The 20,593-nt window shown below is 50.2% G+C and overlaps 2 protein-coding genes across 3 annotated transcripts in view; one reads left to right on the top strand and one right to left on the bottom strand.

Moving 5' to 3' along the window:
- The first annotated feature begins 18,237 nt into the window (after positions 1 to 18,237).
- CACNA2D2 (calcium voltage-gated channel auxiliary subunit alpha2delta 2) overlaps positions 18,238 to 20,593 on the top strand; it is a 423,565-nt gene continuing 421,209 nt past the window's right edge. For both annotated transcript variants that reach the window (XM_063941375.1, XM_063941374.1), the window contains exon 1: positions 18,238 to 18,520. In XM_063941375.1, the coding sequence (XP_063797445.1) occupies positions 18,405 to 18,520 (116 nt within the window). In that variant the 5' untranslated portion in view covers positions 18,238 to 18,404. The remainder of the gene's footprint in view (positions 18,521 to 20,593) is intronic.
- LOC134957220 (elastin-like) overlaps positions 18,565 to 20,593 on the bottom strand; it is a 15,971-nt gene continuing 13,942 nt past the window's right edge. The window contains 5 exon segments of the mRNA XM_063938922.1: positions 18,565 to 18,626; positions 19,135 to 19,288; positions 19,291 to 19,364; positions 19,411 to 19,554; positions 19,590 to 19,895. Of these exon segments, the coding sequence (XP_063794992.1) occupies positions 18,565 to 18,626; positions 19,135 to 19,288; positions 19,291 to 19,364; positions 19,411 to 19,554; positions 19,590 to 19,895 (740 nt within the window).

Genomic DNA, 20,593 nt, shown 5'->3' with positions numbered 1-20,593 from the left:
GATCCCGCCGCTTGAGCCAATCCTCTCTGTATGTCACCTTCCTGTTGCCACAACTGCAAATAATCGTAATGTTTGATTCGTCTCTTTGTTGATTTAATGAGACATATCCTCCTCCTTAAATTTTGTAACACTTCTGAGCTGAAGCTACCTACTCTTGGGAATTTCTCCCCGTCATGTACTGTCATTCTCTCCCATTCATCACATAAAGCTTCTGTGTGACTTCCGTATTTCTCACACATTACATACCTTGCCGACCCAATTGGTCGGTTCACTGAATCAACCCGAACCGAGGTTGATCGCCCCCTACCTGAACAAGTGGCCCCCATAGTTCGAAGGTGTTGCTTTATTCAGCCAACCCTTACGCAAACCAAATGTCCAAAATAGGCTGACGGTGGCGGTTTACCGAGTACCCCACTCACTCGCCCACGCCGACCAATACGACCTGATCACACCGATATGGTGCTGGCGTACTCGACCTAGGGCCCCTGCGACCTGAACCTCTATTTACTGGAACCTGTGAGGGTGATCCGAAGAACACTTACTCTTTCCAGTAACTATTGGTTGCTGGATAGTTCCTGAGTGAGCAGCGAACTTCCCTTAAAATAAAAAAAAAATTACACAAATCACGTTAGAATGTACAAATAGCGTTTATGACCTTCGTACACAAATAGTACCGGTCAGGTTTACTAATGCACACAATTACGTGCGGTACAATCGTTTAGTACACAAGCAACTAATCTTATGTACTGAGCGACCAACGGAATCGAAAATTTCGGCTGCGAATTCCTTCAGCCAGAGCTTATATGGCCTATATGGGTGTTGCACCAACCCTTTCTTGGTGTTGTGCCTGTGGACTGTATAGCGGACTTCCTTGTCTGCTGTACCTGAACCTGCTGGTCTGTTATGACCTCCTGGTCTGTTACAGTATGACCTCCTGGTCTGCTACACTCTAATGCTCAAATTGTATATTTAACCAGGGATGCCTCCCTAGCCACCGTGTACGTCACTTACACGCATGTACCTCACGAGTACTCGACTTTTCTTGTGGTTCAACCTTTAAAATTGTAAAAACAAACACTCACTCACCGCATATACACTTTTGTTTCTATTTCTATTTCTGCGCAGAAATTTTTTCTTTAGACCAGATGTGTTACCAATTAGGAGAAGGATCTGTTAATTTAAATTTGGAATGTAAAAAAAAAAAAGATTTGCGCGATTTATCGCCTGGCGTTATTTACCGCGTGGCGCTACTTATCGCGTTGAGAGGAGAGAAAAAAAACTTGTGATTTGAGTTACGTGGGCGTACCCGTACGCTCCGTTGCGTAATATACGCTGCGTGCGTCGGCCCTTGGATTGCGTACGCAAATCTCAGTCCTTGTTAGAGACACGTGTACGCAAAATAAAGATCCACCGTAACACAATTTATATGTTTATCAATGTAGATGATCTTTGATCATCTACCGCACACCACACTGACTTCGCCTTATCTCCCAGGCAAAACTGTGTGTTTGTCTATATTTTAACTATGTTACCTTTACTCTTAAACTATGAAATAGTGACAAATCTCTCTAAGCACGTTTATCAACTATAGAACTGGCAAACAGGAGAGTGACATACGAAAATACACCAATGAAAAGGAAATGCAGATGTATATGTGTGCGTGCGTGTGTACGCAAGACAGAAAAATAAACAGTTTTAAAAAGACACTATTGTTTTGTTCTTACCTCCGGTTCCCGGATTCCTTCAGCACCCTTTACTAAGAGAAGCAGACGCTTATCCAAACAGCACTACGAGGAATATGATCTCCCGCCCTTTGCTGCTGGATAATGTCTGCTGAAATTACCTAGTGCAGATATGTGAAGGACGGGCGAGCCGCCAATTGATAAAGCTAAATATTTATCATATATAATACCCTTTATGAGGTCTAAGAACACTGTACGCTATCTACGTATGAAGTACCGTAAGGGTACGCTAGTTGCGTAACAATCGCTTTGCCGTGATCGAGACGCTCAAGCGTCACGTTCACTCACGGCCAAGAGATCACAGGCAGGCACGTTATTGGCTGTTGACTAACGTAATTATTCGCTATAGCGTAGCGGACGCTCGGGACCACGAGGAGATCACCAGCGGCGCTGACGCTCACTATATCAAACCTTTGTATCTAAACCATAAACAGTGTATTTGTGCAGTAAAACCTTAGTGTAATGTTAGAGTGTAAATGCAACACAGTATAACCTTATTACCTTAAAAGCTGTTTGAGCGTCACCGACGCTCTGAGAATACTTAATACTATAAGAAATACACAGATACCTGGGCTTAGGGTCCAACGCCTAATATGTATATATTTTGAATGATAAACTTGCAAAAGAATTAATACAAATACAAATCATACACTACAATATAACATAGACTACCTAACCAGATAACTACACAGGAAATATAATACAATTACTATTTAAAGGAAAATAAGAGAGAAAGAGAAGAAGGGAGAGAGAGAGAGAAATTGAGAGAGGTTGGCTCGGAATAACAAGAAGATCAATATGATTGCGGAGAAACACTTACGCACAAGGGGAAACGATCGCATGCGCCTCGATATCCAGCTCCCGATTATCAGCAATGAGAACCGTTGAAGAGAGTGAACTGGATATGGTCGGCCTGCCTATTTATGCTCCACACACAATACAATTCAATGGTCCCTACACTCTCATTGTTCATTGGACACAGGAATTCTGCTTCGCATTATAACAAAAGGTCATAGGTTGATTCATACAGGTGGGCTGTGACTGCTTCCAACTGTTCAGGTGGGTGGGATACTGAGTTTCCCGCCGCATGACTAAATAAGAACAAATAATAGTAAATGGACATAAACTTCTTATGTCCATAACTATTCGCATGAGCGATTAATCCGCTCCAAACCAACACCGGAATATTGCTATTTAAATACTCTTCCGATGGGTACCAAACACCACTGTATGACCCCTGTTAGACCCTTCGTACAATACAAAGAGGGATCTCTCTGTTCAGGAACATGCTATATTAACTAAACTTTCAGAATCTATCAAAGGGACCATGATCTACAAAATACATTATTACTGAAAATATGTAACGATTGAGTCGCACGCTACGATCACATAAACTCTACCGTAAATACGCATACCGTGCGCCTGCGGGTGCCCGCGACTGTGAGTATGCGCACGCACGGGAGAGCGCACGCATGCGCAGCGCGGACCAGAATGAGGTGCAAATATGGCAGTGTGTATAGAGATATTTTTCTGACTTTGACATCAGTATGGCAGTTCCTAACACTATACAGTATGGCAGTTACTACACTATACAGTATGGCAGTTCCTAACACTATACAGTATGGCAGCTACTAACACTATACAGTATGGCAGCTCCTAACACTATACAGTATGGCAGTTCCTAACACTATACAGTATGGCAGCTACTAACACTATACAGTATGGCAGTTCCTAACACTATACAGTATGGCAGTTACTACACTATACAGTATGGCAGTTCCTAACACTATACAGTATGGCAGCTACTAACACTATACAGTATGGCAGCTCCTAACACTATATAGTATGGCAGCTTCTAACACTATACAGTATGGCAGCTCCTAACACTATACAGTATGGCAGTTACTACACTATACAGTATGGCAGTTACTAACACTATACAGTATGGCAGCTCCTAACACTATACAGTATGGCAGTTTCTACACTATACAGTATGGCAGTTACTAACACTATACAGTATGGCAGCTCCTAACACTATACAGTATGGCAGTTACTACACTATACAGTATGGCAGTTACTACACTATACAGTATGGCAGTTACTAACACTATACAGTATGGCAGCTACTAACACGATTCAGTATGGCAGTTACTACACTATACAGTATGGCAGCTCCTAACACTATACAGTATGGCAGCTCCTAACACTATACAGTACGGCAGTTACTAACATTATACAGTACGGCAGCTACTAACACTATACAGTACGGCAGTTACTAACACTATACAGAACGGCAGCTACTAACACTATACAGTACGGCAGCTACTAACACTATACAGTACGGCAGCTACTAACACTATACAGTATGGCAGTTACTAACACTATACAGTATGGCAGTTACTAACACTATACAGTATGGCAGTTACTACACTATACAGTATGGCAGCTACTAACACTATACAGTATGGCAGTTACTACACTATACAGTATGGCAGCTACTAACACTATACAGTATGGCAGTTACTAACACTATACAGTATGGCAGTTACTAACACTATACAGTTATATGGCAGTTCCTAACACTATACAGTATGGCAGCTACTAACACTATACAGTATGGCAGTTACTAACACTATACAGTATGGCAGCTACTAACACTATACAGTATGGCAGTTACTAACACTATACAGTATGGCAGTTCCTAACACTATACAGTATGGCAGCTACTAACACTATACAGTATGGCAGTTCCTAACACTATACAGTATGGCAGCTACTAACACTATACAGTATGGCAGCTACTAACACTATACAGTATGGCAGTTCCTAACACTATACAGTATGGCAGCTACTAACACTATACAGTATGGCAGCTACTAACACTATACAGTATGGCAGTTACTACACTATACAGTATGGCAGTTACTAACACTATACAGTATGGCAGCTACTAAGACTATACAGTATGGCAGTTCCTAACACTATACAGTATGGCAGCTACTACACTATACAGTATGGCAGTTACTAACACTATACAGTATGGCAGTTACTACACTATACAGTATGGCAGTTACTAACAATATACAGTATGGCAGTTACTACACTATACAGTATGGCAGTTACTAACACTATACAGTATGGCAGTTACTAACACTATACAGTATGGCAGTTACTACACTATACAGTATGGCAGCTACTACACTATACAGTATGGCAGTTACTAACACTATACAGTATGGCAGTTACTACACTATACAGTATGGCAGTTACTAACACTATACAGTATGGCAGTTACTACACTATACAGTATGGCAGTTACTAACACTATACAGTATGCCAGTTACTAACACTATACAGTATGGCAGTTACTACACTATACAGTATGGCAGCTACTACACTATACAGTATGGCAGTTACTAACACTATACAGTATGGCAGTTACTACACTATACAGTATGGCAGTTACTAACACTATACAGTATGGCAGTTACTAACACTATACAGTATGGCAGTTACTACACTATACAGTATGGCAGCTACTACACTATACAGTATGGCAGTTACTAACACTATACAGTATGGCAGTTACTACACTATACAGTATGGCAGTTACTAACACTATACAGTATGGCAGTTACTAACACTATACAGTATGGCAGTTACTACACTATACAGTATGGCAGTTACTAACACTATACAGTATGCCAGTTACTAACACTATACAGTATGGCAGTTACTACACTATACAGTATGGCAGCTACTACACTATACAGTATGGCAGTTACTAACACTATACAGTATGGCAGTTACTACACTATACAGTATGGCAGTTACTAACACTATACAGTATGGCAGTTACTAACACTATACAGTATGGCAGTTACTACACTATACAGTATGGCAGTTACTAACACTATACAGTATGGCAGTTACTAACACTATACAGTATGGCAGCTACTACACTATACAGTATGGCAGTTACTAACACTATACAGTATGGCAGTTACTACACTATACAGTATGGCAGTTACTAACACTATACAGTATGGCAGTTACTACACTATACAGTATGGCAGTTTCTAACACTATACAGTATGGCAGTTACTACACTATACAGTATGGCAGCTCCTAACACTATACAGTATGCCAGTTACTAACACTATACAGTATGGCAGTTCCTAACACTATACAGTATGCCAGTTGTGTACAGTACTAACACCGTCACCCACACCTCCTGCCATGAACCTGGCGCAAATGCTACCGATACAGATTTGGATGCATCTTGCGATACACTTGCTAATTTCTTAGCAGTTTCTGAGTAGCTCCAGACTTACTCCTACACTGCGATCAGTTCAGTCAGTTTCGTTCCTGGTTTGACGTCACAAACACACCCAGCGTCCGGCCAGACACTCCCTCGTTTCTTCAGACACTCCCGCGTTTTTCCCAGAAACGCCTGCGTTTTTCCGCACACTCCCATAAAACGGGCAGTTTCCGCCTAGAAACACCCACTTCCTGTCAATCACACTCCGATCACCAGAATGAGGAAAAATCTTTGTTAGGCCGTGAGTAAAATACCAAACTTTTGTGCTAATTTACTTGGCGCAGGCGCACTGCGTATATTGCGCATGCGCAGTTTGCGACTAATCGCTTCGTAGTGAAAAAAACTAACGAGCGAACAACTCGGAATGACCCCCATGGTACAAAACGCGTCCAGCTCTCCCATAACGATCAGGGCCCTCATTCCGAGTCGTTCGCTCTGTATTTTTCATCGCATCGCAGTGAAATTCCGCTTAGTGCGCATGCGCAATATTCGCACTGCGACTGCGCCAAGTATCTTTGCTATGAAGAAAGTATTTTTACTCACGGCTTTTTCATCGCTCCGGCGATCGTAATGTGATTGACAGGAAATGGGTGTTACTGGGCGGAAACACGGCGTTTTATGGGCGTGTGGCAGAAAACGCTACCGTTTCCGGAAAAAACGCAGGAGTGGCCGGAGAAACGGGGCAGTGGTTGGGCGAACGCTGGGTGTGTTTGTGACGTCAAACCAGGAACGACAAGCACTGAACTGATCGCACAGGCAGAGTAAGTCTGAAGCTACTCTAAAACTGCTAAGTAGTTTGTGATCGCAATATTGCGAATACATCCGTCGCAATTTTAAGATGCTAAGATACACTCCCAGTAGGCGGCGGCTTAGCGTGTGTAACTCTGCTAAATTCGCCTTGCGACCGATCAACTCGGAATGAGGGCCAGGTATGTTTGCAGAACAGTACACATTAGTTGCAATGAATTTCTCAAAGAGCGATGCTGCAGATCTATGGGCTGCTCGGGCTCTGCAAATGCAGAGACAAAGGAGGCGTCACTCGCCGCGGGACCTGCCGTAGGTGCGGAGGATGTGTAGGACACGTATGGAGCTCCTGAATCTCTTGCAGGAGAGTTGTGTAAACTACTAAGACTAGAGATGCACATGTGTAAATGTATCATTTATACATAACACAATAACGTCCTGATGCGGAGGCGCACTATGGGGGTCATTCCAAGTTGATCGCAGCAGCAAATTTTTTAGCAGTTGGGCAAAACCATGTGCACTGCAGGGGGAGCAGATATAACGTGCAGAGAGAGGTAGATTTGGGTGGGTTATATTGTTTCTGTGCAGGGTAAATACTGGCTGCTTTATTATTACACTGCAATTTAGATTGCAGATTGAACACACCCCACCCAAATCTAACTCTCTCTGCACATGTTATATCTGCCCCACCTGCAGTGCACATGGTTTTGCCCAACTGCTAACAGAATTCCTGCTGCGATCAACTTGGAATTACCCCCAATGTGTCTGTTGGCGGACGCCCATCTGCGACTTTATGGAAATGCTGCTACAAAGTCCTAACCTGGTGCACATCCCTGCATCCGAATGTGCAAGGACCGAGATACCTACTGTCAGCGTCTGTAGACACTACCGCCTGGTGCGTCACCGCCGGTCACCGCGCAGGATCGTCCAGCACTTTCCCAATACATTTCTGATACCGCGAGTCTCAATAGCAACAGCGCCCCTGTGCGTACAGTACACACCGTGTAACGCACGCTCTGCAGCAGTATCGATCAGTAGCACATAATCGCTCAACACCGGGAACATTGCATTGCGCAGCACATCACTTAAAGAAAACAATTTAAGCTCCGTAAAATATCATCTTTTTTCCCGCTATTCCCACTGATAAAGGATGGATAATTTACCAAAAAGCTACAGCTACATGGACGCACCTATGGTGGGTGCCGCTGCTATGGAGCCCAGAGGGTTAGTGGGCCCACCTCTGGGGCCTGACTCAACTGCACCCAGGTCATAAATTTGTCTCCCAGGTTCTTGGAAAAGCCCACTAAGCACTGACATAATGTGATGTGGGGGCACTGTGTGGCATAATGTGATGTGGGGGCACTGTGTGGCATGATGTGATGTGGGGGCACTGTGTGGCATAATGTGATGTGGGGGCACTGTGTGGCATGATGTGATGTAGGAGCACTGCGTGGCATGATGTGATGTGGGAGCACTGCGTGGCATGATGTGATGTGGGAGCACTGTGTGGCATAATGTGATGTGGGAGCACTGTGTGGCATGATGTGATGTGGGAGCACTGTGTGACATAATGTGATGTGGGGGCACTGTGTGGCATGATGTGATGTGGGGGCACTGCGTGGCATGATGTGATGTGGGAGCACTGTGTGGCATGATGTGATGTGGGGGCACTGCATGGCATGATGTGATGTAGGAGCACTGCGTGGCATGATGTGATGTGGGGGTACTGCATAACATAATGTGATGTGGGCGCATTGTGTGGCATAATGTGATGTGGGGGCACTGTGTGGCATAATGTGATGTGGAAGAACTGCCTGGCATATTGTGATGTGAGGGCACTGTGTGGCATAATGTTATGTTGGGGCACTGTGTGGCATAATGTGATGTGGGGGCACTGCCTGGCATAATGTGATGAGGGGGCACTGTGTGGCATAATGTGATATGGAGGCACTGTGTGGCATAATGTGATGTGGGGGCACTGCGTGGCATAATGTGACCTGGGGCACTGTGTGGCATAATGTGATGTGTGGGGAACTGCTTGGCATAATGTGATGTGGAGGAACTGCTTGGCATAATGTGATGTGGAGGAACTGCTTGGCATAATGTGATGTGGAGGAACTGCTTGGCATAATGTGATGTGGGGGCACTGTGTGGCATAATGTGATGTGGGGGCACTGTGTGGCATAATGTGATGTGGGGGCACTGCGAGGCATAATGTGAAGTGGAGGAATTGCGTGGCATAATGTGATGTGGGGGCACTGTGTGGCATAATGTTATGTGGGGGCACTGTGTGGCATAATGTGATGTGGGGGCACTGCAAAGGCATAATGTGATGTGGGGGCACTGTGTGGCAGAATGTGATGTGGGGGCACTGTGTGGCTTAATGTGATGTGGGGGCACTGCGTGGCATAATGTGATGTGGGGGCACTGCGTGGCATAATGTGATGTGGGGGCACTGCGTGGCATAATGTGATGTGGGGGCACTGCATGGCATAATGTGATGTGGGGGCACTGCGTGGCATAATGTGATGTGGGGGCACTGCGTGGCATAATGTGGTGTGGCGGCACTGCGTGGCATAATGTGATGTGGGGGCACTGCATGGCATAATGTGATGTGGGGGCACTGCGTGGCATAATGTGATGTGGGGGCACTGTGTGGCTTAATGTGATGTGGGGGCACTGCATGGCATAATGTGATGTGGGGGCACTGCGTGGCATAATGTGATGTGGGGGCACTGCGTGGCATAATTTGATGTGGGGGAACTGCGTGGCATAATGTGATGTGGGGGCACTGCGTGGCATAATGTGATGTGGGGGCACTGCGTGGCATAATGTGATGTGGGGGCAGTGTGTCGCATGTGTGCTAGCGGCAGTAAAATTTAGCAAATTGTTAACTTGGGGCAATACAATGAGACATAATATAAACTGGGGCCACGGTGTGGTATAATATTAACTAGGGCATTACTATATTACAGAAAATGAGCTCGGGCACTACTATGGGGCATAAAATAAACTACTGCTGCGGAGAGGTGTCTCTCTAGAAGGGGGAAGGGGCTCCTGCAAAATGTTGCTATGGGGCCCGTAAAGTTCTGGCTAGGAACATGCTCAGTTGAGACATTGCATCCTACAATGCGGTCCCAAAGGGAGAGATACCAGTATAATGATCGGGTTAGTGATCACTAAGCTGCATATCGCTGTACCAATAACAAACTGTAGGAACGGCGTCGATTAGCGAAATACTATGAATATGACGGTACTCTTATTCCTGAGAATAGCGTCCTTCAGGCCACAGTTTAGAAATAATTACAAACGTTACTACTTTCCTTTGACCACTAGAGGCGCTGTTCCACTGGATTAAAAAACAGTCAGCCATAACATTCCTAGTATTGGGGCGGAATCAATTCCGGGTGAAGGGTGTGATTTGCTGTTGCAACTACACCCCGTACTGCACCCTTTGCCCGGCTGGCCAGATGCCAAATTCACACAGAAGTGCTCACTACCCTATGACCCAGCGAACACTTTTTGTGCGAGATCGGGCTGCAATACAGTGGCCTGGCGGCTCGGACGTGTTTTCCATCCCATAGATGCTCGACTGGATTAAGATCTGGGGAATGTGGAGGCCACGTCAGCACCTTGATCTCTCTGTCATGTTCCTCAGACCATTCCTGAGCGATGTCTGCAGTGTGGCCAGGTGCATTATCCTGCGGAGAGAGCCACTGCCATGACAGGGTGTTCAGGCTAGCCTCCACTCCTTATGTGCATCAATAACCACTGGGTGCCCAGGAGCTTGGTGCGACCAGTTGTCCTTCCATGGACCACTTTTGGTAGGTACTATGTAACCACTGCACACCGGGAACACCCCACAAGAGCTGCTGTTTGGAGATACTCTGACCCAGTCACTAACCATCACAATTTAGCCCTAGTCACAGTTGCTCAGACCCTTACACTTGCCCAGTCTTCCTGCTTCCAATACATTAACTTCAAGATATAAATATATGTATAGATGAGATCAGGGTAGATGGGCGCCTCCAAACACACAGCAGCCAGGAAGCAGCACACCAGTCCAGGGTTTTTGTGCAATCTAGCCGTGGCTAGTTTTATTGTGCAGTATAAAACAAAACATAAAAATAAATCCTAGCCCGTCTGTGCACTAACTGTTCCATCTCCCAGAGTGATAGGACCTAATGTCCCTACCACAAACATAGGCATATGCACAGTACTCACAGTCACTAAATCACAGTGTCTCACAACAAGCTTGCCGCCTGTTTCCCCAGGTAGTGAGACCCTGAGAAAAACCCTGACACACCTTATATCACCCTCCTACAGGTGCAGTCACTAATTAGCCTACTCTCAGTCTGAAGGCCTAAAGACCGTAAATGGGCCTTTTGGATGGAGCCCTCTCTTCCATCTCACAACCACACCCCCAGGGCCCATATCCAGCTTTTACTAAAGCCAAAACTCTGATCAAGTCTGTTTAGCAAAACAGACATTTCATGGGGGTTTAAAATAGGGATGGCCCTCGGTGGGTTATCTATCGATGGTTACCATTGATAGTACCATTAGATGGATAACCTTGATGGTGTGAAACCATTGACGCCCCCCCCCCCCCCCCCCCCCCCCCCAATGGTTACACCTGCTTTAGGGTCCACGATCTATGGGCCAATCAGAGCTTGGGGGCGTAGCTTTGTGCGTGTCAGGGCGGAGCTAGGCTCCGTGTCCGGAGACCTTACAAAAACTATCTGGTCGATGGCCATCCCTAATTTAAAATACACAGGCCAGAGACCAGGGACAAACATATCTCCTGTTTATCACTTTAGCAGTACCTCTATCACAATATATATATTGTGGTAGCATGAGACAGAGTCTACAACCCACACAAGTGGCTCAGGTAGTGCAGCTCATCCAGGATGGCACATCAATGCGAGCTGTGGCAAGAAGGTTTGCTGTGTCTGTCAGCGTAGTGTCCAGAGCATGGAGGCGCTACCAGGAGACAGGCCAGTACATCAGGAGACGTGGAGGAGGCCGTAGGAGGGCAACAACCCAGCAGCAGGACCGCTACCTCCGCCTTTGTGCAAGGAGGAACAGGAGGAGCACTGCCAGAGCCCTGCAAAATGACCTCCAGCAAGCCACAAATGTGCATGTGTCTACTCAAACGATCAGAAACAGACTCCTGAGGGTGGCATGAGGGCCCGACGTCCACAGGTGGGGGTTGTGCTTACAGCCCAACACCGTGCAGGACGTTTGGCATTTGCCAGAGAACACCAAGATTGGCAAATTCACCACTGGCGCCCTGTGCTCTTCACAGATGAAAGCAGGTTCTCATTGAGCACATGTGACAGACGTGACAGTCTGGAGACGCTGGTGCGGTTGGCCCTGGGATCCTCCTAATGCAAGACAATGCTAGACCTCATGTGGCTGGAGTGTGTCAGCAGTTCCTGCAAGATGAAGGCATTGATGCTATGGACTGGCCGGTTCCGGTATGAATGGTCGACCATGTTATGGTCGACAGTCATTAGGTCGACCACTATTGGTCGACATTGACATGGTCGATATGGACACATGGTCGACATATGAAAATGATCGACACATGAAAGGTCGACGCATGAAAAGGTCAACATGAGTTATTTTACTTTTTTTGGTGTTGTTTTTTGCGTAAAGTGACTGGGAACCCCAATTAGTGCACTGCGTCCTCTCGCATGGCTCGCTTCGCTCGCCATGCTTCGGGCATGGTGCCTTCGCTCCGCTACCGCTTCGCTCGGCACAGATTACCGTTCCAATCGTAGTCCACGTGGATCGTAAAGTATGGAAAAGTTCCCCAAAAGAAAAAAAAGTTAAAAAACTCATGTCGACCTTTTCATGTGTTGACCTTTCATGTGTCGACCATTTTCATGTGTCGACCATGTGTCAATGTCGACCATGTCAATGTCGACCAATAGTGGTCGACCTAATGACTGTCGACCATAACATGGTCGACCATGTGAACGGATACCGGACTGGCCCGCCCGTTCCCCAGGCCTGAATCCAATTGAGCACATCTGGGACATCATGTCTCGCTCCATCCACCAACGCCACGTTGCACCACAGACTGTCCAGGAGTTGGCAGATGCTTTAGTCCAGGTCTGGGAGGAGATCCCTCAGGAGACCATCTGCCACCTCATCAGGAGCATGCCCAGGCATTGTAGGGAGGTCATACAGGCACGAGGAGGCCACAGACACTACGGAGCCTCATTTTGACTTGTTTTAAGGACATTACATCAAAGTTGGATCAGCCTGTAGTGTGTTATTCCACTTTAATTTTGAGTGTCACTCCAAATCCAGACCTCCATGGGTTAATAAATTTGATTTCCATTGATAATTTTTGTGTGATTTTGTTGTCAGCACATTCAACTATGTAAAAACAAAATATTTAATAGGAATCTTTCATTCATTCAGATCTAGGATGTGTTATTATAGTGTTCCCTACATTTTTTTGAGCAGTGTATATATATATATATATATATATGTGTGTGTAATCTCTGTAATCCAGAACACCGCTGGCACACTGAACAGCATCACACATGGACACAGGTCTGTGCCGTCTCCTCCTGCGTCCCATTTGGTAGTCTGCTTTATTACCCATAGCCAGATGGATAATGGCCCCAATCTGTATCCGCAGCGTCACAGAAAGAACGGCCGCAACGCCGAAGACTGGAATCTGATTTCTTCCATTGTGTTCAATCAACTCCTGACCTCACCTCCTACCTGCCCCTAATTCAGGTCCACCCCGCTACTGCCTCCGTCCAGTCCAGCGGGAGAGTTCCTGGCAGTGTGCGGGGTCACCAGTCACCACAGTCTGACCGGATGTCACTCACACTGCGCCCGCTCAGGTGGAGACTGCCCTCCTTCCAACATGGCCACCTGCTTTAGAGGAGGGGCAGAATTACGGGCAAGTTTCCGGTATGCACAAGTGAGCGCAGCGTGGGGACACGGCGCACTGATTGGGGTTCCCGGTCACTTTACAAAGAAAACGGCACAAATTTTTTTTTTGTTCAAACTCATGTCAACCTTTTGTCATGTCGATCTAATAACCGCGTCTACCTAGTTACTGCCGACCCAATAAACCACACCCGGGGAGGGGGGGGGGGTGTTAGGTTCAGGCTGCGGGGAAGGTGGGTTAGTCTGCAATACACATGTATGACATACACCCGAGCACACGTGTTTACCCCTACCCGCGGAGCAGTTCTGCACATGCTATTATACCTGCCCTATGTCTCTATATTATTATTGGGGGGGGGGTGTAAAATATGCATATTTTGCTTTCAACTCTCCTTCAGCCTCTCTGTGTATAAGGTGGGCACTCTCTGGGGTCTCTGTGTATAGGGTGGGCAGTCTCTGGGGTCTCTGTGTATAAGGTGGGCAGTCTCTGGGGTCGCTGTGTATAGGGTGGGCAGTCTCTGGGGTCTCTGTGTATAAGGTGGGCAATCTCTGGGGTCTCTGTGTATAAGGTGGGCAGTCTCTGGGGTCTCTGTGTATAAGGTGGGCAGTCTCTGGGGTCTCTGTGTATAAGGTTTGCAGTCTCTTGGGTCTCTGTGTATAGGGTGGGCAGTCTCTGGGGTCTCTGCGTATAAGGTGGGGTATCTCTGCGGTCTCTGGTGAGCAGACTCTCAGGGTGGACAGTCTCGGCATATGAAGAGGACAATCTCTCAAGGTGGGCAGTCTCTCTCAGGTTGGCAGTCTTGGTGTATAAAGAAGGCAGTCTCTCAGGGTGAGCATCCTTTCTTTGGGTGGGCATTCTTGGTATATGAGGGCAATCTCTCAGGATGGGTAGTCTCTCTCAGGGTGGGCAGTGTCTCAGGGTGGGCAGTCTCGGTGTATGAGGAGGAAAGTCTCTCAGGATCGGCAGTCACTCTCAGGGTGGGCAATCTCGGTGTAAGAGGAGGGCAGTCTTACAGGGTGGGCAGTCTCATCTATGTATAAGGAGCACAGTCTCTCAGTGTGGGCACTCTTAATATATATGAGGAGGGCAGTCTCTCTGGGTTGGCAGTCTCTCTCTCAAGGTGGGCAGGCTGTCTCGGAAAATGAGGATGGCAGTCTTACTCAGAGTGGACAGTCTTGGTGTAAGAGGAGGGCAGTGTCTCAGTTAGGGTGGGCAGTCTCTGTGTATGAGGAGGGCAGTCTCTCTCGGGGTAAGCAGTCTTGGTGTACGAGGAGATAAGTCTCTCAGGGTTGGCAAGCAGTCTCTGGGTGGGCAGTCTTGGTGTATGGGTTGGGTAGTCTCTCTGAGAGTGGGCAGTCTCTATGTATGCTCGTATAAGGTGGGCAGTCTCTCAGGGGCATGGGACTCAGGGTCGACACCCATTGGTTGACAGTGGCTAGGTCGACACTAGAAATAGGTCGACATGGCCATTAGGTCGACATGAGTTTTTCATGTTTTTTGGGTGTCGTTTTCTTCATAGAGTGACGGGGAACCCCAATCAGTGCACCGCGTCCCCTCGCTTGGCGAGTGAGGTGCATCGCTCTGCTACCGCTGCGCTCAGCACAGGTTACCGTTCCCAATCGTAGCCCACGTGGATCGTAAAGTATGAAAAAGTCCCCCCCCCAAAAAATGTGAAAAACTCATGTCAACCTTTTTTGCATGTCGACCTAATGGCTGGGTCAACCTATTTTTAGTATCGACATAGACACTATCGACCAATGGGTGTCGACCTAATTAATGTCGACCCAGGGTCCGGATAGCGCCTCTCAGGGTGAGCAGTCTTGTTGTATGAGGAGGGCAGTCTCTCAGTGCGGGCAGTCTCTCTCGGTGAGGGTGGGCAGGCAGTCTTGGTGTATGAGTAGGGCAGTCTCTCAGGCTGGTGGGCAGTCTCTCAGTGAGGGTGGGCAGCAGGCAGTCTCTCAGGCTGGTGGGCAGTCTCTCAGTGAGGTTGGGCAACAGGCAGTCTCTCAGGCAGGTGGGCAGTCTCTCAGTGAGGGTGGGCAGCAGGCAATCTCTCAGGCAGGTGGGCAGTCTCTCTGTGAGGGTGAGCAACAGGCAGTCTCTCATGCAAGTGGACAGTCTCTGTGTGGGCAGTCTCTCCTGGTGAGGGTGGGCAGCAGCAGGCAGTCTCTTAGGCAGATGGGCAGTCTCTCAGTGAAGGTGGGCAGCATGCAGTCTTTCAGGCAGGTGGGCAGTCTCTGTGTGGGCAGTCTCTCCCGGTGAGGGTGGGCAGCAGGCAGTCTCTCAGATAGATGGGCAGTCTCTCAGGCAGGTGGGCAGTCTCTCGGTGAGGGTGGGCAGCAGGCAGTCTCTCAGTGTCGTCAGTCTGTCGGTGTGGGCAGTCTCTCTCGGTGAGGGTGGGCAACAGGCAGTCTCGGTGTATGAGGGCAGTTTTTCGGTGTGGACAGTCTCTCAGCCAGGGTGGGCAGCAGGCAGTTTCCCAGGCAGGTGGGCAGTCTCTCGGTGAGGGTGGGCAGCAGGCAGTCTCGGTGTATGAGGGCAGTCTCTTGGTGTGGGCAGTCTCTCGGTGAGGGTGCGCAGCAGGCTGTCTCTCAGTGAGGGTGGGCAGCACGCAGTCTCTCAGTGTGGGCAGTCTCTCGGTGTGGGCAGTCTCTCAGTGAGGGTGGGCAGTCTCTCGGTGAGGGTGGGCAGCAGCTGTCTCTCAGTGAAGGTGGCAGTCTCAGTGAGGGTGGGCAGCAGGCTGTCTCTCAGTGTGGGCAGTATCTCGGTGTGGGCAGTCTCTCAGTGAGGGTGGGCAGCAGGCTGTCTCTCAGTGTGGGCAGTCTCTGGGTGTGGGCTGTCTCTCAGTGAGGGTGGGCAGTCTCTGGGTGAGGGTGGGCAGTCTCTCAGTGAGGGTGGGCAGTCTCTGGGTGAGTGTGGGCAGTCTCTGGGTGAGGGTAGTCTCTCAGTGTGGGCAGTCTCTGGGTGAGTGTGGGCAGTCTCTGGGTGAGGGTAGTCTTTCAGTGTGGGCAGTCTCTCTCAGTGAGGGTGGGCAGCAGGCTGTCTCTCAGTGAGGGTGGGCAGTCTCTGGGTGTGGGCGGTCTCCCAGTGAGGGTGGGCAGTCTCTGGGTGAGTGTGGGCAGTCTCTGGGTGTGGGCAGTCTCTCAGTGAGGGTGGGCAGTCTCTGAGTGTGGGGAGTCTCTCGGTGAGGGTGGGCAGCAGGCTGTCTCTCGGTGAGGGTGGGCAGTCTCTGGGTGTGGGCAGTCTCTGGGTGTGGGCAGTCTCTCAGTGAGGGTGGGCAGTCTCTGAGTGTGGGGAGTCTCTCGGTGAGGGTGGGCAGCAGGCTGTCTCTCGGTGAGGGTGGGCAGTCTCTGGGTGTGGGCAGTCTCTGGGTGAGGCTGGGCAGTCTCTGGGTGAGGGCAGTCTCTCAGTGAGGGTGGGCAGTCTCTCAGTGAGAGTGGGCAGTCTCTGGGTGAGGGTGGGCAGTCTCTGGGTGAGGGCAGTCTCTGGGTGAGGGTGGGCAGTCTCTGGGTGTGGGTGGGCAGTCTCTGGGTGTGGGCAGTCTCTCAGTGAGAGTGGGCAGTCTCTGGGTGAGGGCAGTCTCTCAGTGAGGGTGGGCAGTCTCTGGGTGTGGGTGGGCAGTCTCTGGGTGTGGGCAGTCTCTCATTGAGGGTGGGTAGTCTCTGGGTGTGGGCAGTCTCTCAGTGAGGGTGGGCAGTCTCTGGGTGTGGGCAGTCTCTCAGTGAGGGTGGGTAGTCTCTGGGTGTGGGCAGTCTCTGGGTGAGGGAGGGCAGTCTCTGGGTGTGGGCAGTCTCTCAGTGAGAGTGGGCAGTCTCTGGGTGTGGGCAGTCTCTGGGTGAGGGAGGGCAGTCTCTGGGTGTGGGCAGTCTCTCAGTGAGGGTGGGCAGTCTCTGGGTGTGGGCAGTCTCTCAGTGAGGGTGGGTAGTCTCTGGGTGTGGGCAGTCTCTGGGTGAGGGAGGGCAGTCTCTGGGTGTGGGCAGTCTCTCAGTGAGAGTGGGCAGTCTCTGGGTGTGGGCAGTCTCTGGGTGAGGGAGGGCAGTCTCTGGGTGTGGGCAGTCTCTGGGTGAGGGAGGGCAGTCTCTGGGTGTGGGCAGTCTCTCAGTGAGAGTGGGCAGTCTCTGGGTGTGGGCAGTCTCTCAGTGAGGGTGGGCAGTCTCTGGGTGAGGGCAGTCTCTCAGTGAGAGTGGGCAGTCTCTGGGTGTGGGCAGTCTCTCAGTGAGGGTGGGCAGTCTCTGGGTGTGGGCAGTCTCTCAGTGAGGGTGGGCAGTCTCTGGGTGAGGGCAGTCTCTCAGTGAGGGTGGGCAGTCTCTGGGTGTGGGCAGTCTCTCAGTGAGGGTGGGCAGTCTCTGGGTGAGGGCAGTCTCTCAGTGAGGGTGGGCAGTCTCTGGGTGAGGGCAGTCTCTCAGTGAGGGTGGGCAGTCTCTGGGTGTGGGCAGTCTCTCAGTGAGGGTGGGCAGTCTCTGGGTGAGGGCAGTCTCTCAGTGAGGGTGGGCAGTCTCTGGGTGAGGGCAGTCTCTCAGTGAGGGTGGGCAGTCTCTCAGGCAGCAGCAGTCTCTCGCTGTGTGTGTATAGGCGGGCAGAGAGACAGCGCAGCCTCCTCCCTCCTCCTCTCCCTCCCCCGGTCCCCGGCAGTGTTGAGCTGCTCTCCCAGCCTCAACCTCTCATCTCCGGGCTGTGCAGGATGGTGCTGATCGGTACCGGGGCTCTCAGCCCGCTGCTCCCGGCCCTGTGCCTCATCCACACCGGCCTCATCCTCTTCCCCGGGACCGATGGCTTCATTTTCCCTCAGCAACACACGTGAGTACCGGGCTCTGCTTCTCCGCGTCCCCAGCGCTGCAGCCTCATCCCGGGCGCTGCCATCCGTCATACCCCGGCACAGGACGCGGCTCCCGGGCACTGTCATCTGTCATACCCCGGCACACCATCCGTCATACCCCGGCACAGGACGCGGATCCCGGGCACTGCCATCCGTCATACCCCGGTACAGGACGCGGCTCCCGGGCACTACCACCCGTCATACCCCGGTACAGGACGCGGCTCCCGGGCACTACCACCCGTCATACCCCGGCACAGGACGCGGCTCCCGGGCACTGTCATCTGTCATACCCCGGCACACCATCCGTCATACCCCGGCACAGGACGCGGCTCCCGGGCACTACCACCCGTCATACCCCGGCACACCATCCGTCATACCCCGGCACAGGACGCGGCTCCCGGGCACTGCCATCACTAATACCGGACACAGCACCCTAATACTGGCACAGGATCTCTATACCAGACACTACCTCCACCTATACCAAGCACTACCCCTACCCCAATACCAGGCACTACCCCTATACCAAGCACTACCCCTACCCCAATACCAGGCACTACTCCTACCCCAATACCCGTCACTACCCCTACCCCAATACCAGGCACTACCCCTACACCTATACCAGGCACTACCCCTATACCAGTCACTACCCCTAAACCAAGCACTACCCCTACCCCAATACCAGTCACTACCCCAATACCAGTCACTACCCCAATACCAGGCACTACCCCAATACCACAGGCACTACCCCAATACCAGGCACTACCCCTATACCAGGCACTACCCCTATACCAGTCACTACCCCTATACCAATACCAGGCACTACCCCTATACCAATACCAGGCACTACCCCAATACCAGGCACTACCCCTACCCCAATACCAGGCACTACCAGGCACTACCCCTATACCAGGCACTACCCCTATACCAGGCACTACCCCTATACCAGGCACTACCCCAATACCAGGCACTACTCCAACCCCAATACCAGGCACTACCCCAATACCAGGCACAACCCCTACCCCAATACCAGCACTACTCCTACCCCAATACCAGGCACTACCCCTACCCCAATACCAGGCACTACCCCTACCCCAATACCAGGCTCTACACCTATACCAGGCACTACCCCTACCCCAATACCAGGCACTACCCCAATACCAGGCACTACCCCTACCCCAATACCAGGCACTACCCCAATACCAGGCACTACCCCTACCCCAATACCAGGCACTACCCCAATACCAGGCACTACCCCTATACCAGGCACTACCCCAATACCAGGCACTACCCCTATACCAGGCACAACCCCTACCCCTATACCAGGTACAACCCCTACCCCAATACCAGGCACTACCCCTACCCCAATACCAGGCACTACTCCTACCCCTATACCAGGCACTACCCCAATACCAGGCACAACCCTACCCCTATACCAGGCACAACCCCTACCCCAATACCAGGCACTACCCCTACCCCAATACCAGGCACTACCCCTACCCCTATACCAGGCACTACCCCTACCCCAATATCAGGCTCTACCCCTATACCAGGCACTACCCCTACCCCAATACCAGGCACTACCCCAATACCAGGCACTACCCCTACCCCAATACCAGGCACTACCCCAATACCAGGCACTACCCCTATACCAGGCACAACCCCTACCCCAATACCAGGCACTACCCCTACCCCAATACCAGGCACTACTCCTACCCCTATACCAGGCACTACCCAATACCAGGCACTACCCCTATACCAGGCACAACCCCTACCCCTATACCAGGCACAACCCCTACCCCAATACCAGGCACTACCCCTACCCCAATACCAGGCACTACCCCTACCCCAATACCAGGCACTACCCCAATACCAGGCACTACCCCTACCCCAATACCAGGCACTACCCCAATACCAGGCACTACCCCTACCCCAATACCAGGCACTACCCCAATACCAGGCACTACCCCTATACCAGTCACTACCCCTACCCCAATACCAGGCACTACTCCTACCTCAATACCAGGCACTATCCCTACCCCAATACCAGGCACTAC

Source organism: Pseudophryne corroboree, chromosome 9 (assembly GCF_028390025.1).
Source record: "Pseudophryne corroboree isolate aPseCor3 chromosome 9, aPseCor3.hap2, whole genome shotgun sequence".
NCBI classification, from domain to species: Eukaryota; Metazoa; Chordata; class Amphibia; order Anura; family Myobatrachidae; genus Pseudophryne; species Pseudophryne corroboree.
Note: the sequence above shows the minus strand (reverse complement) of the source record. Positions and strands in the feature narration are given on the sequence as shown.